The sequence below is a fragment of the Lathyrus oleraceus genome, chromosome 3 (assembly GCF_024323335.1).
Source record: "Lathyrus oleraceus cultivar Zhongwan6 chromosome 3, CAAS_Psat_ZW6_1.0, whole genome shotgun sequence".
In the NCBI taxonomy this organism is placed as follows: Eukaryota; Viridiplantae; Streptophyta; class Magnoliopsida; order Fabales; family Fabaceae; genus Lathyrus; species Lathyrus oleraceus.
In genome coordinates this window covers 326,078,745-326,100,695 of record NC_066581.1, presented here as the reverse complement: position 1 = coordinate 326,100,695, position 21,951 = coordinate 326,078,745, and the positions used below count along the sequence as shown (strand labels likewise).

The 21,951-nt window shown below is 30.0% G+C and overlaps 2 protein-coding genes across 2 annotated transcripts; one reads left to right on the top strand and one right to left on the bottom strand.

The window, feature by feature from the left end:
• Positions 1-7,001: 7,001 nt before the first annotated feature.
• LOC127131105 (uncharacterized) lies at positions 7,002-7,622 on the bottom strand. The gene has a single exon (XM_051060039.1). It carries the CDS (start codon positions 7,620-7,622, stop codon positions 7,002-7,004), a length of 621 nt encoding a protein of 206 aa, XP_050915996.1.
• Positions 7,623-10,771: 3,149 nt separating this feature from the next.
• LOC127127450 (trihelix transcription factor GT-3b) lies at positions 10,772-12,269 on the top strand. The gene is made up of 2 exons (XM_051056638.1): positions 10,772-11,358; positions 11,489-12,269. The coding sequence occupies exons 1-2, from the start codon at positions 10,999-11,001 to the stop codon at positions 12,038-12,040; spliced, it is 912 nt and encodes a 303-aa protein (XP_050912595.1). The 5' UTR covers positions 10,772-10,998; the 3' UTR covers positions 12,041-12,269.
• The last annotated feature ends 9,682 nt before the right edge of the window (positions 12,270-21,951 follow it).

The window sequence follows — 21,951 nt, the reverse complement described above, 5'->3', positions numbered from 1 at the left end:
TTATTGTTATCTAACCATATCATTTACATTATGCTAATCTATTTACTCTCTTACTATCTTGCTAAATAAAAGAGGAGTAAAAACAAAAATAAAGAGAATAAATTATAATCTTTTAAAATATTGATAGATGGACTTAGGGTTGCATAACTTTCTTTGTTACAAATCTATTGTTAGTTGATTTTTCAATCATCTTCAATACTTTGCATCAATGATAAGCTATCCCTTAATGTGTCATGTTTTGAGTCTTTTTGACCTATGAAAAATAGTCCTCAAGAGGTTCACTTTGTACATATTACTAACCACTAATTATACTTCACTAACTTTGTATATCATTATCCTTTGTTATTGTCATTTTGGTACTACTAACTTGTTATTTATTCAAATGTCATTTACATTCACTAACCATTATTATTGTGATATTGTCATTCTTTATCTTATGATTTACTTTTATGTCATTACCTTATAATTTACATTCAAGTACTCATTATCATCATCATTGTACAAACTCATCATGCATGTTTATTTACTTGCTATTCATTTTATTGTCATCATACATTAAAAATAACAAAAACATGATAAAATGGTAAGACAAAAAAATATTCACTCCACTCTTAATCAACTTGGACTTAGAGGATTTCATCTTAGGACCTTTTCTTGGAAGCCTTCCTTTACTCTTTGTGATACTTTGTAAACACTTGGATTTTCACTCGCAACTTACATGCATGTTTGTAAGACCATTATCCTTTGTTTAGCTTAGGTCACTTTAGCACACAAAAGGCTTTCTCTTGGGCTACCTTACAATGAGACTCTTTAATTTCTTGTTGGTTACTTTGCATTCACGTCGCATAAGCTAAAATTCATAAGCAATCTCATTTCGAGACCATTTTCATAATTCAATTCATATGCACATGTAAATATAAACCTCGGTCAATATCGAGTGCGCCTTTTCTAAATCAATTCAAAACACCTTTGTAAGTCGATTACTTGTAAAAGTATCGCCATCAACCTCACATGGCTTACTCTTGGGCCTTCTTACAACGAGACATATTCGGTTTTAATTAATCGATTAGACGAACTATTCACTAAATAAATTAAATCCATTCACAAAATACAAATTTAAAACCTCGACCCAACATCGATTATTCTTTATTAAGAATTAAAATACTTAATCATAATTAAACATTATTTCACTTAGGAATAAAAGAGGTAATGGTTTTGAGTTTTCAACTCCTCTCCTCGATTATTTAAGCACGAACTCTTTTACTCGATTAAATCGAACAACCGTCATTTCTAATCCACCTAAGCACAAACAAATCAAATTCTTTTACAATAAGAAACAAAAAGGGAGATAACTTTGAGTCTTCAATTTTTTCTCCTCGACTATTTGAGTACAAGTTCTCTTACTTGTTTAGTCAAATAATTGTCGCTCCTCCACAAATCTCCAAGCCCTGATTAAATCAAAATATTTTCACAATAAGTTGAATGAAAAAAGGAGTCAACTTTGAGTTTTCAATTTCACTCCTCAATTGGACGAATACGAGTTCTCTTACTCGGTCAGTCGAACAATTGTCATTTCTCCACAAACATACAACTTAATCAAACCACTTTCATAACAAATTATACGAAAAGGGAGATGGTCTTGAGTCTTTGATTCCTCTTCTCAAATACTTGGATATGAGTTGTTTTACTCAGTCATTCAAGTATTTTTCGTTCATGCTAAAATACGTCAATCTTATACAACCTTATTTTCATAAATACTCAGATGAAACAGAGAGCGGTTTAGAGTCTTCTATTCCCTTTCTTGGTTATTAGGATACGAGTTGTCTTACTCAATTATCTGAGTAATCGTCATCCAACAAAATGTCTCAACACATCAAATATATATCTTTCTTGCCTCGTGCGATCAAAACCAACCAAACAAAACGTCAAACATATTAATCCAACCCATCACCCTCGTGTGATCAAAACTATTTTAAAAAAGAAACACCATTTAATCCTTTCTAATGCGCATAACAAACCAATGCTTAAGCCTCCGCCGAGAGTAAGCAAGCCAACGTTTAGCCTTTAGAACGCAATCTAAACAGTTGTTCACTTAAAAACACCAACCAACCGTAGTTCCCCGAACTACGAATGCTCTGATTTCTTTATTATACCATAAGGATACGTAGGCAGGAGATTGTTGTATCTTCGCGAGCACACTAATAAAAAACCTCCCCTTTCCCTTTCTGAGGTTCCCATCCATCTCTTTTCAATACTCTAATTACTCGAAGATAATAAACAAACATAAATTAACACTCGAAACACAAATTAGAACTAAAAGGTTCCCGTTGAGTACAACGGACGCAAGGGGTGCTAATACCTTCCTCTTGCGTAATCTACTCCCGAACTCAAATATGGTTGCGACGACCATTATTCCATTTCCTAAAGGTTTTATCGATATTTTCCTATCCCTTTATTGGGATAAATAAAGTTCGGTGGCGACTCTGTTCGAACATAAATATTTTTCGCGACCATCGCGAGGAATCGTATTTTTCGAGATGCGACACCTTTGAGTAAGCTAAATTCACCCATGTGTTTCTAAGGAAAATCTCATTCTTCTTTAGAGTTACCTTATCTGCTTCATCTACTTCATTTGATTGAGTTGCATCCACAAATTCTGACTCATTAGAGGTGTTACATGTCTATTTGTTTGAATTAGTGCAGTTCTTAACTAGTTGTCTTTGTGTGTTGACCTCATTTATGTCTTTGGAAATATCTGGTTTAACTTCAATAATAGGGCTGAGGTATCTCCATGGCATCTATTGTTACTTCTTTGTTTACTCCACTAGGTTCACCAGCCTCTCTATGCACTATCTGAGCCTCTGTCACTTCGATGACCGGGTCTTTCCCATTTTCTACCATAGGAACATATACTTTTTTAGTTTTCCTTTATTTTTGTCTCTATCTTTTTCAATGCCATTAATTGATTTTATTTTACAATTGGTATCTGTATGGCCAATTCCGCTGCAAAATTTACAAAAATCGAGGTTCTTTCATATTCTATTTCCACAAAAAATGCATAACCTTTCCTTCCAACAAGGATTTTGTAGCACAGATCATTTGTGAAATCCATGTCAACTGACACTCTCACATAATGCCCAAATGTCCTATCAAACGCTGGCTTATTGGAAGTTAAATCTATGCATAAGCGAATGTCAATGTTGCTTGCAATAGTGAAAATAATCTTGGGTCTCCAATACTCTTGAGAGAGTCCATGTATCCTGATCCAGACTTGTGCATAAGTATTGTGAACATTCGATGGAACAAAGTCTCGAGTCCATGGGAATAACTTAAGGACCCCAGGACTGAGATTCCATGAGTTCAAGGATCTTACCCTTCTGACATCTTCAATGCTTGAGAAAGAGAACTCAAAGAAACCTTTTCCGGGAGAAGTAATTCCCCATTTACTTATAGAGCTCCAAAGAGTGTTGCGCTTAGATCTTATAGAAACAACGGTGGATGGAGATGAGCCTTTGGACCAAATGATACGACCAAGGAGGTTGTGTTTACATGCTTCTAGACCTAGTTGATATTCATCCTTAGGGATAGTTATTGCCAAATGGTCTCCTTTGACACATGGGATTGGGAGTTGACTTACGAGAATGCTGAAAACATTATTAACAGCCTCACGATGTTGAAGTTTTAGGAATGAGTGCTTGTACCTTTGGAATCGATGGTTGCGGTTGTTGAGCTTCTGAGAATAGATGGAACACTTAATGGACCGCCATTGAATAGAAAAAGGAGGAAGAAACGTCTGGACTGAGTTAGGTCAACAATGTAACAATCACTCGGAGAATCGCTAGAGGAGATATCAAAATAAACAAACAATTTTTATTTACTTTTAATCCTATATTTTATATTTTATATTTTATATTATATTAAAAATATAAATATAAATATAAATATGAAACAGTGTTTTAAAAACCGGATCAGTCATAAAACCGATGAGGATATCGAGTCACTGGTTCATTGGTCAAACCACTCGATCATCAGTCGAACCGCGTGACTAAACCGAATTAAACTGGATAACTCGGTTGAATAACTCGATCTTTATAACAAAAATGTAGATATTAAACCGATCGAATTAGATGACCCAATCTTTAAAAAAAATCATAATAACAAAATATCATAATTTTATAAGTTAATCATTTAAATTCATATTCTAAATATAGGCGGTATACACAATAAAATACAAATCCAAATGAATTTTGCACAAATTATAATTACATCATAAACTGGATAACAAAATAATTAGGTGTATGGAAAAAAAATTATTACAAATAAGTTTTGAACAAAATCCAAATATATTTTAATATATATTTTTAAAATTATAAAAAATGACATCGCGCTATTTAAAAAAAAAATCATTTAATCCGTCGATTTTTCAAAATCATCGCTTGGTCGATTTTTTTCAATTTTGATCGATTTTCAATAATTTAATAAATTATCCTATCCAATAATCAAATTAAATTAATAACCCTTTCAATTTTAGATTCAATCAAATCGACCGATCCAGTCAATTCAGTTTTTAAAACACCACAAACAACTGTAAGAAAATATTTATAGAAAGGAAAGTCTGGGATCCAAGTGGGGATTGGTTGCAAATACAAAATCCAACCCGCGCGATTGGACTTCTGACGTCATCATGACGCAACAAATACGCAATGGGAACGCAATAAATAAATCATTTGAAGAGAGAGAAAGAGTTTCCGCGTAGAAAGATGAGACTATGGGTCTCCCTAGTTTTAAGAAAATAATTAAAAAATTTATTAATCATGATTTTGTTTTTTTTCTAAAAAAGGTAATTTCTTATAACTCATTACCTACCTCTAAACTATTCGTAGATGATTAAATGGAAAATTTTGATTCTAAGAATGGTCTCGAGTTGTTTTTGACCATGTTATTTTTTGGTATTGAAATGTCAAGAGTCTTTGAAATTACAGATCTTTGATTTTAGTATTAATTATATCTTTATGCAATTTTTTTAAATGTTTTTAATTTTAATTTTATTTTAAATTCTAAATTCATTTTTCTTATGGATAAAATTAAATAAATATTAAATATATGTTTCGTTTCATGTTTGAACCATTCAGAAACATTTTGAGTGTGTAAAATTAATTTTGACATATTTTGTTATATTTTAGTAGAATTATTTATCTTTTTAAAAAATTGATTTTACAAAAAATTAAGATTTGTAGTTTTTTTGTTTAAATGTGATTTGAGGTTAAAATTTATTTATCAATCAACTTTTAAATTTTTTATTCAAATAAGTAACTTTATTTTTAACTCATTTTTATCTGTTTTACATGATCAATTTATTATTAAAAGATAATTTTTTAATCGCAACCAAATACTAATTTGATGATTATCACAATCTTAGAAACTAAATAAATTTAATGCTATTATTTATTCTCCCTTTCTATTTTCGTTATTCTTAATAAAAATTATGATTTAAATTTTTTACATTCAATAAAAATAATTAATTCTCAATTTTTTCTATTACGTTTTTATTCAAGTATCTACATCTTTCTTTTTTAATAATTTGTTGAATTCTGTGGATATATATATATATATATATATATATATATATATATATATATATATATATATATATATATATATATATATATATATATATATATATATATATATATATATATATATATATATATTTATTGGAGAATTCATCTCTATTTTTAAAAAAATAATAATGGAACACTCTAAAAAATTTAATACGAAATTTCAGATGAAATGCCAAATGTTTTATGTGAATTTAGTAAATTAAACATAAATCTCATAAGGAAACTCACAACAATTATTGAAAATTTAATACTAAATTTTGATAGAAATACAAGTTTTGAAAGTGAATTTGTTATATTAAACGTATATTTAGAAATGAATTCATCACAATTTATAGAAATTTTAATACTAAATGTTAAAAGAAACACGAGTTTTAAATTTGAATTTGGTAAATTAATATCACTTAGAAGTATATTTAGAAGAAAATTCTCCATATGATTCATAGAAGTTTCAAGGTAGAAACATTGGTTTTTCATGTGGATTCGGCAAACTAGACGCGCATTTAAAAGAAAATTTACCATAATTTATAGAAGTTTCAATAATAAATTTTGATAAAAACACGAGTTTTCAATGTGAATTCAATTCTCCGGCAATTAAAAAAAGTTTTGATTCTAAAATTTAATATACACACGAGTTTTTAATATGAATTTGATAAATTATGTTTTGAAGAAGACATAATCTTTGTTATATAAATTCATTTTTTCCCTCTCCTTTAAACCAAATTGATATTCTCTATAAATATATATATATATATATATATATATATATATATATATATATATATATATATATATATATATATATATATATATATATATATATATATATATATATTTTATGAAACTCATACTTTCTTAAAAAAACATATTATATATATTGATTTTAAAGATAAAACTAATCAATATTGTGAAAATGAGTTTTTATTTTAATTGAAATAAATCTCTTATCTCGATTAATTGAGAGGATGAAACAGGACCAGGACCGCTTATAAATATTTTGGGACCTTAGACGAAAATATTAAAGAGATTTTTTTATAAAATTTTTAAAGAGACTTAGTATATTATATAAAATATCAATTTTTATATTAATCTTTAGGATTAATTACTATGGATTGTCATTGTAAAATATTTTACACTATCGATTCATCACCATCACCCGTCTGCATTACTTTGTAGATTTTTAAAATAAAAGTCAAATTTATTTCAATATCCTTTTACACTGTCAGTGTACTTCAATTAAATCTTTAATCTTTTAGGTTTTTTAGCTGCAAAATCATTTATCAGAATTTTATAATCAAATAGTTCTAACCCTTCACTTTCAATAGATAAAATAGCTAACCCATTCAATATGATTTAAGTAGTTTTAGTCTCTTCATTTGCTAGTTAACTAACATTTGTTGAACCAAATAACATACAACAAAAACAATACACTTTGTCTAAATATTTAGAATAAACTAGCCATTTTCTATCATGTTTTTCTCCATTTGATAGTGTTCGTTGATAATATGATGAATAGAAACATATTTTATTTTCATCTTTTGAATATTGAAAATTATCATGTCTAATAGGACCCTTTTCTATCATTAAATTTCTAAATTTTTCATCAATATTTTTCCATAGTACTGGATCATAAATATTTGTAGGTACTTCACTAGAAGTGTTATTATGCTCAACGTTCCCTTCTACTTCTATTTCTAAAATATTATCTTCTAGTTTTTGATCAAAATTATGACTATTTGTGTTGTCAATATTATTTATACGTGGTTCTTCTATCACGTTTTCACCATTGTTAATATCATCTCTAGGTGTTTGTTCTACACCTTTTTTAGTATTATCTAACGGTGGTTGTTCTATCATATTTTCACCTATTAAACTTGCTTCTGTGTCCTTTTTATGAACAATAACAAATTTATCAAGACCACCACGTTGAGAATCAATTGGTTTTTCAACTTTTCGATTTTTCTTCAATTTTTCATAACCAGATTCATACTTTCTATTTGACATTTTCTTTTTTAAATAATAAAAATAAAAAAATTAACTAAATATTAAAGAAATCAAAATAAACTAAACTCTAAAATAAATATAGAAAATGATAATCCATGAACAGGCTCTGACGAACCTGAAATTGGAAACAGACAGAGATGAAAGGCTCTGACGCTCCGTACGCGGGACGTCGGGATGTATGCGATTTATAGGCGTTCAAAATCCAGACGATGTCAAATTCAGAGAGGTTGAGTCGCAAAGATAAAATTTGATCAATAGACAATATGTTTCAAGGGAAGAAGAAGATTTTTTTTATGAATAGAAGATGAGCAGATGAAAAAACGTGAAAAATGGAGTCTGGAGAGTGAGAGACGTTAGTTAGGGAATTGATATGGGTTAATAGAGATTTACTTTTTCTTGGATAAATAAAATACTTTAAATGATATTAATTATGATATTGATTAATTTTTAAAAAGATGATATTGATTGACTAATTTTTAGGGAAGATAGAGATTCTAAATTATTTTATTTTAATCAGTTAAAATTTGTTAATAGTTAATATTGATAAATATTTTATTTGGGGCCTAAAATATTTTTTTGGGGGAGCCTTAAGCTAATGACTAATTTGCCTTGCATCTTGCATGACCCTTGGGTGAAGTAACAATGAGTGTCATACAAAGTTATTTTTTTTGGAGCAACTGCCAACTAAAGTGAAAAGTGGTTTTGGTCATAAATTTGATTCTCAACGATAACATTTTTAAAATGGTGTAATGGATTTTTTCCCTCAGTTAGAGTTTCAATAAAGGTGAAATGTAAGACACTTCCTTTTGCTCTCAGTTGAGACTTCTAACCGAGGGATATGTATGAAGGGATCCCTTTTATCTTGATTGAGAATTTTAACTAAGGAAAAATCTAATTTATCTTTTGTCACTTTTAGGGTGCTCTTTATATTTTAGGCTCAATGGAATTTATTTTAAAAAATAAACATTTGTTTTTTTTATTAATATAAGTATTTCATAAAAACATAACCATTTGTTCAACAAAGAAGAAATTATACCATTTGATGAAGAATTCAACCTAATAAAAAAAAGGGTAGGGGCAAGTTATGAAGACAAATTTTAGGAATGATTTGTCTTATTTATGAAAATAAAGGATTCCCAGTAAAGTTCTCATTTTTGGTTGGAGATTGCTTCATAACAGTTTACTATCTAGGATGGAATTGGTTAGACGTGGCATTATCAAGGGTGCACACAATTTGGTTTGTCCGTTGTGTTTCGACGGCGACGAGGATGTATAACATCCCTTTCATTCTTGTTCATTTTCAAAGCAACTTTGAAGAAGGTTTATGAACTGACTTGACATGGATATGGATCTTCAGATAGGTTCGTTACTCTCATGATTACGCGCTTTAAAGTTGAATTTGAAATCTAAATTCAATTTTGATTTCTAGTGGTTGTTTGGGGTAGCATTCTGTTGGGCGATTTGGAATTGTAGGAACTCTATTTTGTTCAAGGTGGTATGTAATATTGATGTGTTTGGGATGATCCAATTTTTTATTTGAGATTGAATTGTGGTTTCCAATAGATTTAGTAGGGTTATTGATTGGTCTGTTTGGTGTGTTAATCCGACCTTAAGTCTTGTGTAAGTTATTTCCGATGAATATTTGTTGGATTAGTGTTATGTTGTTGGGTTGAGCACCCATTGTGCTTTCTTAATTGATTTTCCCCTACGTATAAAAAAGAGTGAATGATAAAAAAAGTTGAAAAGGAAGCAACACAATGCATGTTTGTTTTTCAATTTCTTACCCTTCACCATTCTTTTTAGGTTGCAATTATTTCACTAGATAATACAATTTCTTATTTACTAATTAAATGGTTATGCTTTATGAAATATATAAATTAATTAATAAAACAAATGCTTATACTTCAAAAAAAATTATTTTATTAAGTCCAAAATATCAAGAACACAGTAAAATGATAGAAAATACAAAATTTAAAAAGACACCATTAGCATGAGAACACAAATCTAACATATTATCTAATTATTTCAATGAACTTGAGCAAAAAGAATTTCCCTTATAAGACCTTTAATCTTCTCTTCGCTGAGGACGTGTTATATCAATATTAAATATAAGGAGTTGAGTCATCTCAGCAACAACAATACAAAATCAAGAGCAACAATAAAAACAACGTTAAGAGCAATAACAAACTTTAAAGGCGGTGTTACATCAATATTAAATATAATGAGTTGAGTCAACAAAAACAACAACATAATAATATGAAACGATATATAATGACTTTTTTCCTAGGCGGGGAGACACAACCAATGTGAAACGATATATAATTTTAATTGAAAAATAAAATAGAAAGACATTGAAATCGAACCTACGACCTGTTCAACTTTTCATCTCGATTTAGTCTTTCAATTGAAACGAAATATAATTAATTTAATTTCAAAAAAAAGAAAGAAAAGCGTCACTTTTTAAGACTTCACTTTGAACCTATGTACATTTAGATAAAAAATTTGTTAGAAAATATATATTTTATTTTAGTGAATACTCCTTCTGAAATTTAAAATAAAAAAATATTTTTTAATTTATTAAATAATTAATATATTTAATTTATATAATAATTGATTATTTAATAAATATAAAAAATCTTTTTAAAAACAACAACTAGAGCATATCTTTATAATAATTAGTAGATTAATTAAATGAAATGAAAGTTGATAAATAGAATATAATAATAAAAAGAATATTACATTATAATTATTTTGAGATATGATTTTTATGAAAAAGAGAAAGTACTTTTTACACAAATTAAAAGATAAATAAATTTTAATAATTACAATATAACTTTTTATCATTTTTGTATGATTAAACTTATTTATATTCTATCTTAGTCAACTTATTTTAAATTTATTATCTTAATCATATATTATTTTATTCTACTTTTTTTCTAGTTAAGTGCATTATTAGTTTAAAAAAGAAAAAGTTGAAAAGAATGATATAAAATACATTTGATTATATTAAAAAATAAATAAAAAGAATGATAGATAGAAATTCAACGAGATAATAAATTTCTTCTATATAAGCAAAAGAAAATTTCACTATCATATTTTTTCTTTCTTTCTCTTGTATGTTAAGCAATTCACACCTTGTGTTCACACCTTACCCTCCACCTACATATATATATTCTTCCTATCTTTTCCTTCTCTCTCATCTTTTCCCTCTCTCTCTCTCTCTCTCTCTCTCTCTCTCTCTCTCTCTCTCTCTCTCTCTCTCTCTCTCCTCCATAGCCAAAAACACCATACCCTCTTCTTCTCTTCTCACACGACTTTGCAAAATATTGAATCACTAGAATTTATCTTTTGCTTTTGTTTTTTTATTCAATTTTCAATGGATGGTCATCATCTCCATCATCATCAACATCAACATCATCAACAACAACAACATCATCAACAACAAAGACAACAACAACAGCAACATCAACAACAACAACAACATCAGCAACATGTTCAAAACATCATAGGAACTAGCAGTCTTAACATGGATGTCACCGATAGGTTCCCTCAATGGAGCATCCAAGAAACAAAGGAGTTTCTCATGATCCGTTCAGAGCTTGATCAAACTTTCATGGAGACAAAGAGAAACAAACAGCTTTGGGAAGTTATCTCTAACAACATGAAGGAAAAGGGTTATCATAGAAGCGCTGAACAGTGCAAGTGCAAATGGAAAAACCTTGTTACTCGCTATAAGGTACTTTTTCTTACCTTTTCAATTTGTTAAGGGGTAGGGTAAACTTTTCAAAAAAATATTATATAGCACTTTAATTAAAATATATGATTTTTATATTGTGAGCACTTTATTTTGTTTTTGAGATATAAAGGGGTGTGAAACAATGGAGATAGAAGCTACAAAGCAACAGTTTCCATTTTACAATGAGCTTCAAGCAATATTCAGTGCAAGGATGCAAAGAATGCTGTGGGCTGAAGCGGAAGGAGGATCAAAGAAGAAAGGGATGCATGCATCTTCTGAGGATGAAGAAGAGTTAGGAAATGAAGAGAGTGAAGGAGATCATAAGGGTAATATTGGCAAAAAGAAGAAGAAAAAGGGAAAAATGGTGGTAGGTGGTGGAGGAAATGATAGTGGTGGTGGTGGTAGCAACAATTTGAAGGAGATTCTTGAGGAGTTTATGAGGCAACAGATGCAAATGGAAGCTCAATGGATGGAAGCATTTGAGGCAAGGGAGAATGAGAGGAGGATGAAGGAGATGGAGTGGAGACAAACAATGGAAGCATTGGAGAATGAGAGGATGATGATGGAACAAAGATGGAGAGAGAGAGAAGAACAAAGAAGGGTTAGAGAAGAAGCTAGGGCTGAAAAGAGAGATGCATTAATCACTGCTCTTCTTGATAAGCTTACAAGAGAAGATAAGTAGTAGTTTCTTTGATATTTTCTTCTATGAAAAATTGTCTTAGTTTATTGGAGATAGATATTTATGATCATCATTTTAGTGGTTTAGACAATTTTTGTTTTGGAGTTTGGACTCTCTAGTTCTTTGATTTTTTTTAGAATTGTATGACATAAGTTAATTTGTTTTATGATCTTGTTTTACAAATCAAGTGCTTCTTTAGACAATGCAATAAAAACATAGGAAATTGCTTTTAGTATGTTTTATCTTTTACATCTCAATTATTTGGTTGAAACTCAATAAGTACTTAGGTTGAAGATGATGATGAAACTTTTGATCTTATATCACTAATTAAGATATGATTAATTAGGATCAAATTAAATCTTATTTTGAAGTAATTTTAAAATAAATTTTTAGGATCTCTTATACTTACTTTAAATTTTAAATGGGGAGACGAATTTACTTAATGTCGAATCGGAAAAATCATTTTTCAATCTCTTTATTTCTTTCGATTGTGAAACATCTGAATTTTATTTTTTGAACTATTTTCTTTCATCTCTATATTTTCTTTGAATTGTGAAACATTTAGATTATGTTATTCGGTAGATTTTCTTCCGATCTCTTATTTTTTTATATCGAAACATCTAGATTTTGTTATTTGATAGATTTTTCTTTCTATTGCGAAACATCTAAATTTTGGTGTTTGATATTTTTGTTCGATTGTCAAATATCTAAATTTTGTTGTATGATAGATTTTCTGTCAATGTGAAACATTTAGATTTTGTTGTTCAATAATTTTTTTTTCAATCTCCTTATTTAATGTTAGATTGCGAAAAGATAATATAAAAAAAATAATCTATACTAATTTAGAAGTAGTTTTATAAGAATAAATTAGACTAAAATTTAATTTTAATAGTTTTCTTACCATGGTTACTTGTATTTTTTTATTGATATATATATATATATATATATATATATATATATATATATATATATATATATATATATATATATATATATATATATATATATATATATATATATATATATATATATATTTCATAAGATTATGTATATTAGTAGGTGTAATAGAGTGCCTAGCCAACCACCAAGATGGGGTAAAATAATCCACAAAACTTTGTTCTCAGATAATGCTCATCATAATGTCTATCCATATATGGAGACGCACAATTTGAAGGTTAATGGAGCATTTACTCAAATGACTCACTAGACACAATGTGATGTTATTTTCACTTTGATAGATGATAGACGTACATATATGAAAATAGAAGAATTTGTTATTTGTAAATTTTTCTATTTAAATGGATGACGCTATAACTATTTTTCTATACTTCATATATGTATGTATATCGATATATTAGTGACATGAATTGTTAGGTAAGGTTGAGATATAGCTATACAAATTAAGAAAGATAAAATTTTGCTTAAATCACTAAACACGTTGTCTATATATAATTATTTAATTAGTTTTCCTTTCAATATCAAATATGATCTTCAAGTTACAGATGAATGTCCAAACTTAAATGGTTAGGTTTTTTATGATAGGTTACTATTTGACATTGATATGAAGATACGTGAGAGAACTAGTTTATCATATTAGGAGCTGAAAAAATAATCATCCTCAGGCAAGGACTTAAGACTTTATTATGATATGGGCAGGTATACAATTTTTTAAGCCATGTTTTAATAAATTGATTTCTTTAACTAATAAACAAATATCATGATAAGAAAAATACAAATTTGTTGAATTTAAAGGTAAATGATTAGTCTCACATCGAGAAAGATATGTCTATAAATTTCATATATTTAATGTCTTAAGATTTTGTACAATGATATGGTGTCTCGTCTTTCTATGTAGATCGTTTAACTTCTCGTTGTTACTCTAGATACTCTCTCATATTTAATTATTTATTTAATTAATCACTTATAAATTAATATATTCAATTATTTAAATATTTATTGATATAAATAATAATAATAATTGTTATTAAATATTAATTATCGATGAATTGTTGAAAGGACTTTGTTTATGAAATGAGTTTGATGGGGTGGATTTTTACTTAAGTTCATTGTGAGATCATTGTCCTTAACCATTTAACTATTTAATCATGGACACGTTAGAAGATTTATTTAGAGAAAACCTAGTTGACCATTAGAGTAGTATTTTTTTCATTATTGCTCTCTCAACAATCGTCTTTTGAATTTTAATAAATAATATATCATTTATGATCATATGTTTATGGTAATATGTTATAGTTTGTATCTATTCTATTTTATATTCTATCGCATTAGACTCATTATAAGTGGTGTTCTCTAATTTATAAGTTAGTCGAAATATCAAATAACAATTCTTACTTGTGATTCACTTTTGCTTCAAGAGATTACATGGTAAAAGATATTATATCGTTTAGTTATAGATTTTTTAACTCCTTCAAAGAATGTTTAGTACGAAGTTGTGTTTTTTTAGCAAGTCAATTAAAGAAACATAAAAGTAGATGTTATATGATAAAAATGCATAAATATTTGATTTCAATGAATGTGTGTGTTCAAAAAATATATAAATGCGGTTATTTGATTGAAGAATGCTAGAAAATAATTAATCAGTGTTAGATAAATTTCAGATACACCATAATTTTTTATATGATTATTTTCAAAATCAATTTAATAAATTATATGTTCAAAGAGAGTTAGTGAAACAAACAATCAACAACATTAAATATAATAAACTCAACTCGACAGAACAACATCGAAGCTGCACAAAGAATCACAAAAAACATAGTCTCAATATCATTATCAATCTCAAACTCAAACACAATAACAACAACTAAAATAAAACATATAGATTTAATAAACTCAACTAAAAAACAACAACTTACATTGAACAACAACACAAAAAAAAATCAACAACATCAAGAACAACAACGTCAATAAACAACCTCTAGGATTTAGGGTTTCAACAATAAGAACAACAACATCAATAACAACAACAAAAACAACAAGAAAATCTCTAGGGTTTCAGATCTCAACAACACCATGACAACAACAATAACAATATGAGTATTGATGTTTGACGTACTAGATCTCTGAAGAAGAAGTAAAAGAAATGATTTGGATCTCTGAAGAACAAACGAGAGCACGAAACATATAACATCTTTGTATTGAAGATGATATGTACTTATGGTTCTCGTTGTTTACAACTTTTTTGTTAAAGGTTCTTAATTAGGGTTTTGTTTGTGTTGTTTAGACAAGTGAAACTAAAAATTACAAGCTAAAGTTATATATATCAGAGAAATATATTCACCTCGGTTGGAAATAAAACTGAGGTGAAAAGTGGTGTATTTTTAGATTAAGAATACAATATTCAAGAAGACGCCACTTTTAATGAGATAAAAACATAAACTGAGGTTGCTGAGATTCGAAGCATATACGATGAATAATTTTATCCCTCGGTTTTTAAAATAACCAGCGGAGTGTATTGTATATTTTTTTTATAAAAAAAAACCGGGCACGTCCTGGAATTATATCCTGATTTTTTGATAGGTGAGATGAAATCGTTGTTATGAAATATATTATTTGTAGTAGTGATTATAAATATGTAACACAAATAAATTGCTAAAATTTTAATTTTTATTGTGCTTTAATCAATTCGGACACTCCCTAGACTTTTATGGAACTATGTCAACTTAAGAAAGATTTGACAATCTTGTATTTGATTATTTAGCATTTGCTTAATCTTCATTCAAATGAGAGGAATTTGACCTACCTTAAGTTTAATTGTTTATCGTTCGAGGTTTATATTTTATTTATTTTTAGGTCTAATAAGTGGTACCTAATTTTTTATTCGACGTGATGGAATGTGAGTGAGATTCAGATGTTTGGATGAAGTATACGGTCAAGGAAACTCGTACTTAAAGAATAAATTATTGGGTTTCAAGTGTGAGTTATGGTGGTTATTTCCACACCCACAATGTAAGATTTAAATATAGGATACAAGACCTAAATCATATTACAATGCTGAATGTCATAAAGCTTTGAATGTAGATGTAGGTTTTAGAATGTGGCGTCACAACCTCTTCTTCGTGGTCCTAAATCATTAGTTTTCTCTAACTCCTAACATTTTTTCTTTTCTTTGATTATCCAAGATCTTATGAAAAGAATTGGACAAAAAAGTCTTAAGAATTCAACACCAAACTTGTTGTCAAACTTGTCTTAAAATTTTGGATGCTCTGTATAAGTTAACCACACTTTAAGTGTGACAAATTAAATATGAACCCTATTTTAAGATGATTTAACTGTGACAAATATTTTATAAAATTCTTTTTATTCACGATTTAAATGTGTCAAATTTTGAGTCATATGTGATACTCCGCCTTACACTCTCTCAAAGACGGCATATGCTACCACTTCTTGTTGGGGATTCTATTGAAAAAGTTAAAAGCAATAACAACAAGCCAATGGTCAAGAATCACAACATTTAGAGACAATGCATCTCCATAAAAAAATTTAAGTTATTAGATATGTGAGACATCTTTTTTATATCAAATATTTACCGAGGATATGATGCAATCTATAATAATTCTCTCTATCATGAAAGATCAACAAGTAAATAAAAAATAAATAAAATATGCATTAATTGTTAGATTAATTATTTAATTTAATGAATTAATTAATGATTTATATAGATAATTATATTATGATCAATTATTATTAAACAATAATTATTGATGAATTGTGTGATTGAATGGACTGTGATGCGTTATATCATTCAGTTGAGAGATTTCTACCCTCAACCGTTTATCTATTATAAGTGTTTCCCATTAAACAATTAATATACTCTCTAAAACTTAGACAATAATAAAAATAATAATTCTCTCTTATTTACTCTCTAGACAACAGTCTCTTCAAATCTATAAGGTATTTCGTTCATGATTCAATTATATTATAAAATATATGTTATAATTGTATATCTATTAGTAATGTTGTGATATAATCGAAGTCTAAGTTCAAGTTAGTTACTTGGGTTGGAAGTTAGCTACTTGTATATATACATGTACATAGTGTAATATCAATAACAACAATAATAATTTTTCAATAACAACTTTCATCCTCTTTCTTTATTTTCTCTATCTTTCCTTTTCCACCCAAACTGCATCAACACTGATAAATTGGTATCTAGAGCTTTTAGTTCGTTCTTCTTGATAAAATATTTAATAATTGCACGTCAGTGGTCGTGTTTCTATGGATCTTGAATCGTGCTTGTTGCAAAGATGAATGGTATTCCCAATTCTCTTCCAATTCTTGATGGAAAAAATTGGGTCCGATGGAGAAAACAAATGCAGTCATTGTTTGGTTTTCAAGAAACCCTAAAATTAATTACTAATGGCATCCTTGAGCTTGCTCAGAACGTAAATGATGCTCAGAGAGTTACTCACAAGGATACAAATAAGAAAGATTGCAAGGTTGCATTCCACATTCAATGTGCAGTAGATGCAACGAATTTTGATCTGATTTCTCATGCTGAATTGGAGAAGGATGCATGGGATATTCTTGTCAAGTATTATGAAGATGGTGAGAAGGTTAAAGTTATCAAATTGCAGACATTGCGACAAAAATATGAGTTACTACAGATGGGAGAAGATGAAAAGATTGCAGACTATGTCTCTAAAGTGCATAATCTTGTTCATCTTATTAAAGACTGTCGTGAAATCCTAGCTGATAAGATAAAAATTGAGAAGGTAATACGTACATTGACCTCTTACTTTGATCATGTTATTGTAGCCACTCAAGAATCCAACAATCTTGAAACTATGAAAAAGGAAGATTTGGTTGGTTCATTGGAGGCACATGAGCTAAGGATTATCGAGAGAAAAAAGTTTCAAGATTCGATACAAGCATTACAGGCCCAAACATGGAAGAAGCATGGTGGTCCCAATAAGTTCAAGGGCAAAGGAGACAAGAATCAGAGTACGGAGTCTTAGGTGAATCTTCAAAAGCATAAGGTTGATGATAAGGCTTCCGAATCCTCGAAAAGAGGAGAAGGAACCTCATATCAGAAAGACAACAGGAGAAGAAAAGTGTGCAATGTTATAACTATGAAAAATAGGGTCACTTGGCCAAGAATTGTTGGTACAAGAAGGATAAGGGAGCGACTAAAGTCAAGGATGATGAAGAGAAAACCTTACACTTCAAGACTCATATGAATCTCATGGTATGGTGCTTATGACTACAATTACAGATGAGCATGTCGTCTCCAAGCTCTGGTTCCTCGAGACAGGTTGCTCAAATCAAATGATTGATCGAAGAGGTTGGTTAACAAATTTCAACGATTCAAAGAAGAGCAAGGTCAGGCTTGTAGGTAATAGCTTATTACAATCATAAGGTACTGACATCATACTGTTCAAAGGAGTAATGGAGTAAAATCTATAATCAAAGATGTATTCTATGTATATGGCATGAAGTACAATTTGCTAAGTGTTGGATAATTGGTCGAAAAAGGTTTTTTAGTCTTATGAAATATGGAGCCTTTAATTTGTTCGACACCCAGAATAACTTGGTCTTAAATTCTCCTATGTCGAAGAATAAAACATTTAAGACCATGATCAGTTCGACTAAGGTACAATGCCTCAAAATAGTTGTCGACCATAAGCATAGCTAGTTGTGGCATTTGAGGTTTGGCCATTTGAATTTTAGGTCACTCAATCAACTATTTACTCAAGATATGGTTACTGGTATACCAATTTTTGTAATGTCTGACAAACTCTATGAAGGTTGTTTAGTAGGGAAGCAATCCATTAAATCTTTCATCTCGACTATGCTAATAAGATCCTCATGCATACTAGAAGTAGTACATTTAGATGCATATGACCCATTTGATGATCATAACATTGATGGAAACATGTATTTTATCTCATTTGTCGATGAGTATAGCGAAATATTTGGATAAGAGGCCTAGATCTGTGCCCCTTAATGAATCGAATGGTCCTTCGGCCCCTTCATTTTATTCCGACGGCCGGCATAGATATCATGAGACCCGCCCACTATTACGACGTAAAAAGCCCTGCCTTTTTCCTTCTAACTAGGAGAGTAAGCAACTTCTATTAGCGCCGGACCTTGAGTCGGGATGAAAGTAAAGGGATGCTCGCTAGCAGGGATTAAAATTAATCCCGCCTCTAGCCTCCTTGCCAGGCCGGTTTCCCTACGGAGCACTGGAATTTTCTGGTAGACTTGGACATGTTCCATGGTCTTTAAGATATTCAAATGGATGGGGCGAATACACGTCCAAGATATTTGAAAAGTTATGTATAAAACATGGTATCGATTGTCAGGTAACTGCTCTTTACACGCCTCAACATAATGGAATAGCAGAAATAAGAAAAAAGACCATATTGGATATGGCGAGATGCATGATGAAGCAGAAGAATATGTCAAAATTCTTATGGGGTGAAGTAGTCACCACTACTATTTATATTCTGAACATGTGCCCTACTAAGAAACTAAAGAATAAGGTTCCTAAAGAAGTATGGAGTGGCAAATGACCATCAATGAGTCATCAGAATGTGTTTGGATCTATTTGCTATAAGCACGTTCCTGATGCAAGAAGAAGGAAGCTTTATGATAAGAGTGAACCTATGATTCTGGTAGGATATTAAGATTAGAGCATACATGTTATTCAATCCAATGAATGATAAGACCGTGATGAGTTAAGACATTGTGATTGATGAGAACTCTACTTGGGATTGAAATCTAGGTGATGCAACTAACAACCTATTGACGAGCTATGACATTGATGAAGCAAGTAGTGAGCATAGAGAAATTCCAGTTATTGACATTCCATTCACAGTCAAAGCAGATACTAGAGAGGGTGTGGCTAGCACAAGCCAAATACCTCATAGAACTAGAGCTCTCCTAGTAAGGCTTCAAGACTATGAAGTCGTTGGTGACGATGAAGTCACACCAGATAAAGATTTGGTTCATTTATCTTTACTTGTAAGTGCTGAACCAATTAACTATAATGAGGCCTTAAAGGATAAACAATGTAAGGCATCTATGATCAAAGAGTTACAAGTGATCGAAAGAAACAATACATAGGAGCTATTCGAATTGACAACACACACAAAAGCTATCAAAGTGAAGTGTGTGTTCAAATTGAAGCACAATCCTGATGAACCGACTGCAAGACATAAGGAAAGATTAGTAGTTCAAGGATTTCTTCAGAGATAAGGACTCGACTACTTTAAAGTGTATGCACTAGTAATAAGATTGAAGACTATCAAATTGGTAATTTCCTTGGCATGCAAGCAAGGTTGGCCGACATTTCACTTAGATGTGAAATTATCATTTTTGAATGGTCCCCTAGATGAAGTCGTGTATGTCACACAACCACTTGTGTTTGTGAGATAGGAGGAAGTAAGGAAATTGTACAAGCTGCACAAAGCCCTCTATGGTCTCAAACATGCACCTAGGGTATGGAACAATAAGATCGACTCATACTTAGTCAAATTGGGATTCATCAAATTCAGGTATGAGTATGGTGTCTATGTATAAGTCATGACACAAGATATAACCATCATCGACTTATATGTCAATGGCTTGCTAGTAACGGGAAACAATATGAAAAGCTTGTTGAAATTCAAAGAGTTGATGAAGAAATAATTTGAAAGGTCAGATCTGGGAAAATTGTCTTATTTCCTAGGCATGGAATTTCAAATGTCAAAACAAAGTATGGTTCTACATCAAAGAAAATATGTCAAAGAAACACTCAAGAAATTCAGGATGGAAGACTCGAATCTTGCATCCTCGTCTGTCGAACCAAATCTGAAACTGAAGAAACACGGAGAGGAGGACACGGTCAATGCTACTTTGTTCAAACAAATTGCCGGATCTTTGAGGCATGTGTGCAATAACAGATCTGATATAGGTTTCGCAGTCGGATTGGTAAGCAGATTCGTGGATGAACCAAATATGTCACACATAAAGGCTGCAAGAAGAATCCTAAGATACCTAAAAGGATCAATAAACTATGGAATCATGTTTCCTCGATATTCTAAAAGCAAAGAAGTTGTGATTAATTGCTATTTAGATGTTGATTGATGTGTAGATAAGAAAGATCGAAGAAGCATAACTGTTTATTTCTTTCAAGTATTTGGTGCCTCAATCTCATGGTGCTCGAGAAAGCAACCTGTGGTGGCATTATCATCGTGTGAGGTTGAGTATATAGCATGATCATATACTACTTGTCAAGCAATCTAGATCAGATTTATGCTGAAAGAGATGAAAGTCGAAGTAAGGAAACCTCTAGTGCTGCAGATTGACAACAAGTTAGCCATCAATCTTATAAAGAATCCAGTTCTGGATGAAAGGAGTAAGCACATTGAGGCTAGATTTCACTTTCTAAGGGAAAAGATAAATCAAAGTGAACTTGAAGTAAGACATTGCTCGAGTGAAGCACAATTGGACAATATTATCAAAGAATTGAAGATCGACAGATTCCTGACTTTGAGAAAAAAATTAAAAATAGTTCAGATCAATTATGATTAGTCTGTGTTTAGTGACTTGGATTATAAAAGAGTATATTATGATATAATTTAACGTCAAACCAAATTAATAATTTGAATTGGAAGTTAATTAGTTGTATATATACATAAAGTAATAACAATAACCTTCTTCATCCTAACTGCATCAGGACTAACAAGTAAAAGTTAAATTCTTCATCAATAAGATAAATCAATTGCCATAAGTTTGATTTCAAGACTTCAAACCTCCTTTAGCCATAAAGAGTACACATTGTCTATTCCCACGAAGGTGAATTAACATGATAAATAAAAACAATTTTGTGCGAACAATATCTTTGTTGTTATTGAAACAAATAGAACAGTTGGTTCCAAGAAAACAGTTGGTTCCAAGTGTGATTCCATAAC

What these genes read in the sequence shown, in the direction of transcription:
- LOC127131105 (XM_051060039.1), bottom strand. Translation starts at nt 7,622, where the DNA reads ATGTCAAATAGAAAGTATGAATCTGGTTATGAAAAATTGAAGAAAAAT.
- LOC127127450 (XM_051056638.1), top strand. Translation starts at nt 10,999, where the DNA reads ATGGATGGTCATCATCTCCATCATCATCAACATCAACATCATCAACAA. An exon ending in ACCTTGTTACTCGCTATAAG is followed by an intron (nt 11,359 to 11,488) that starts GTACTTTTTCTT and finishes TGAGATATAAAG; the next exon opens with GGGTGTGAAACAATGGAGAT.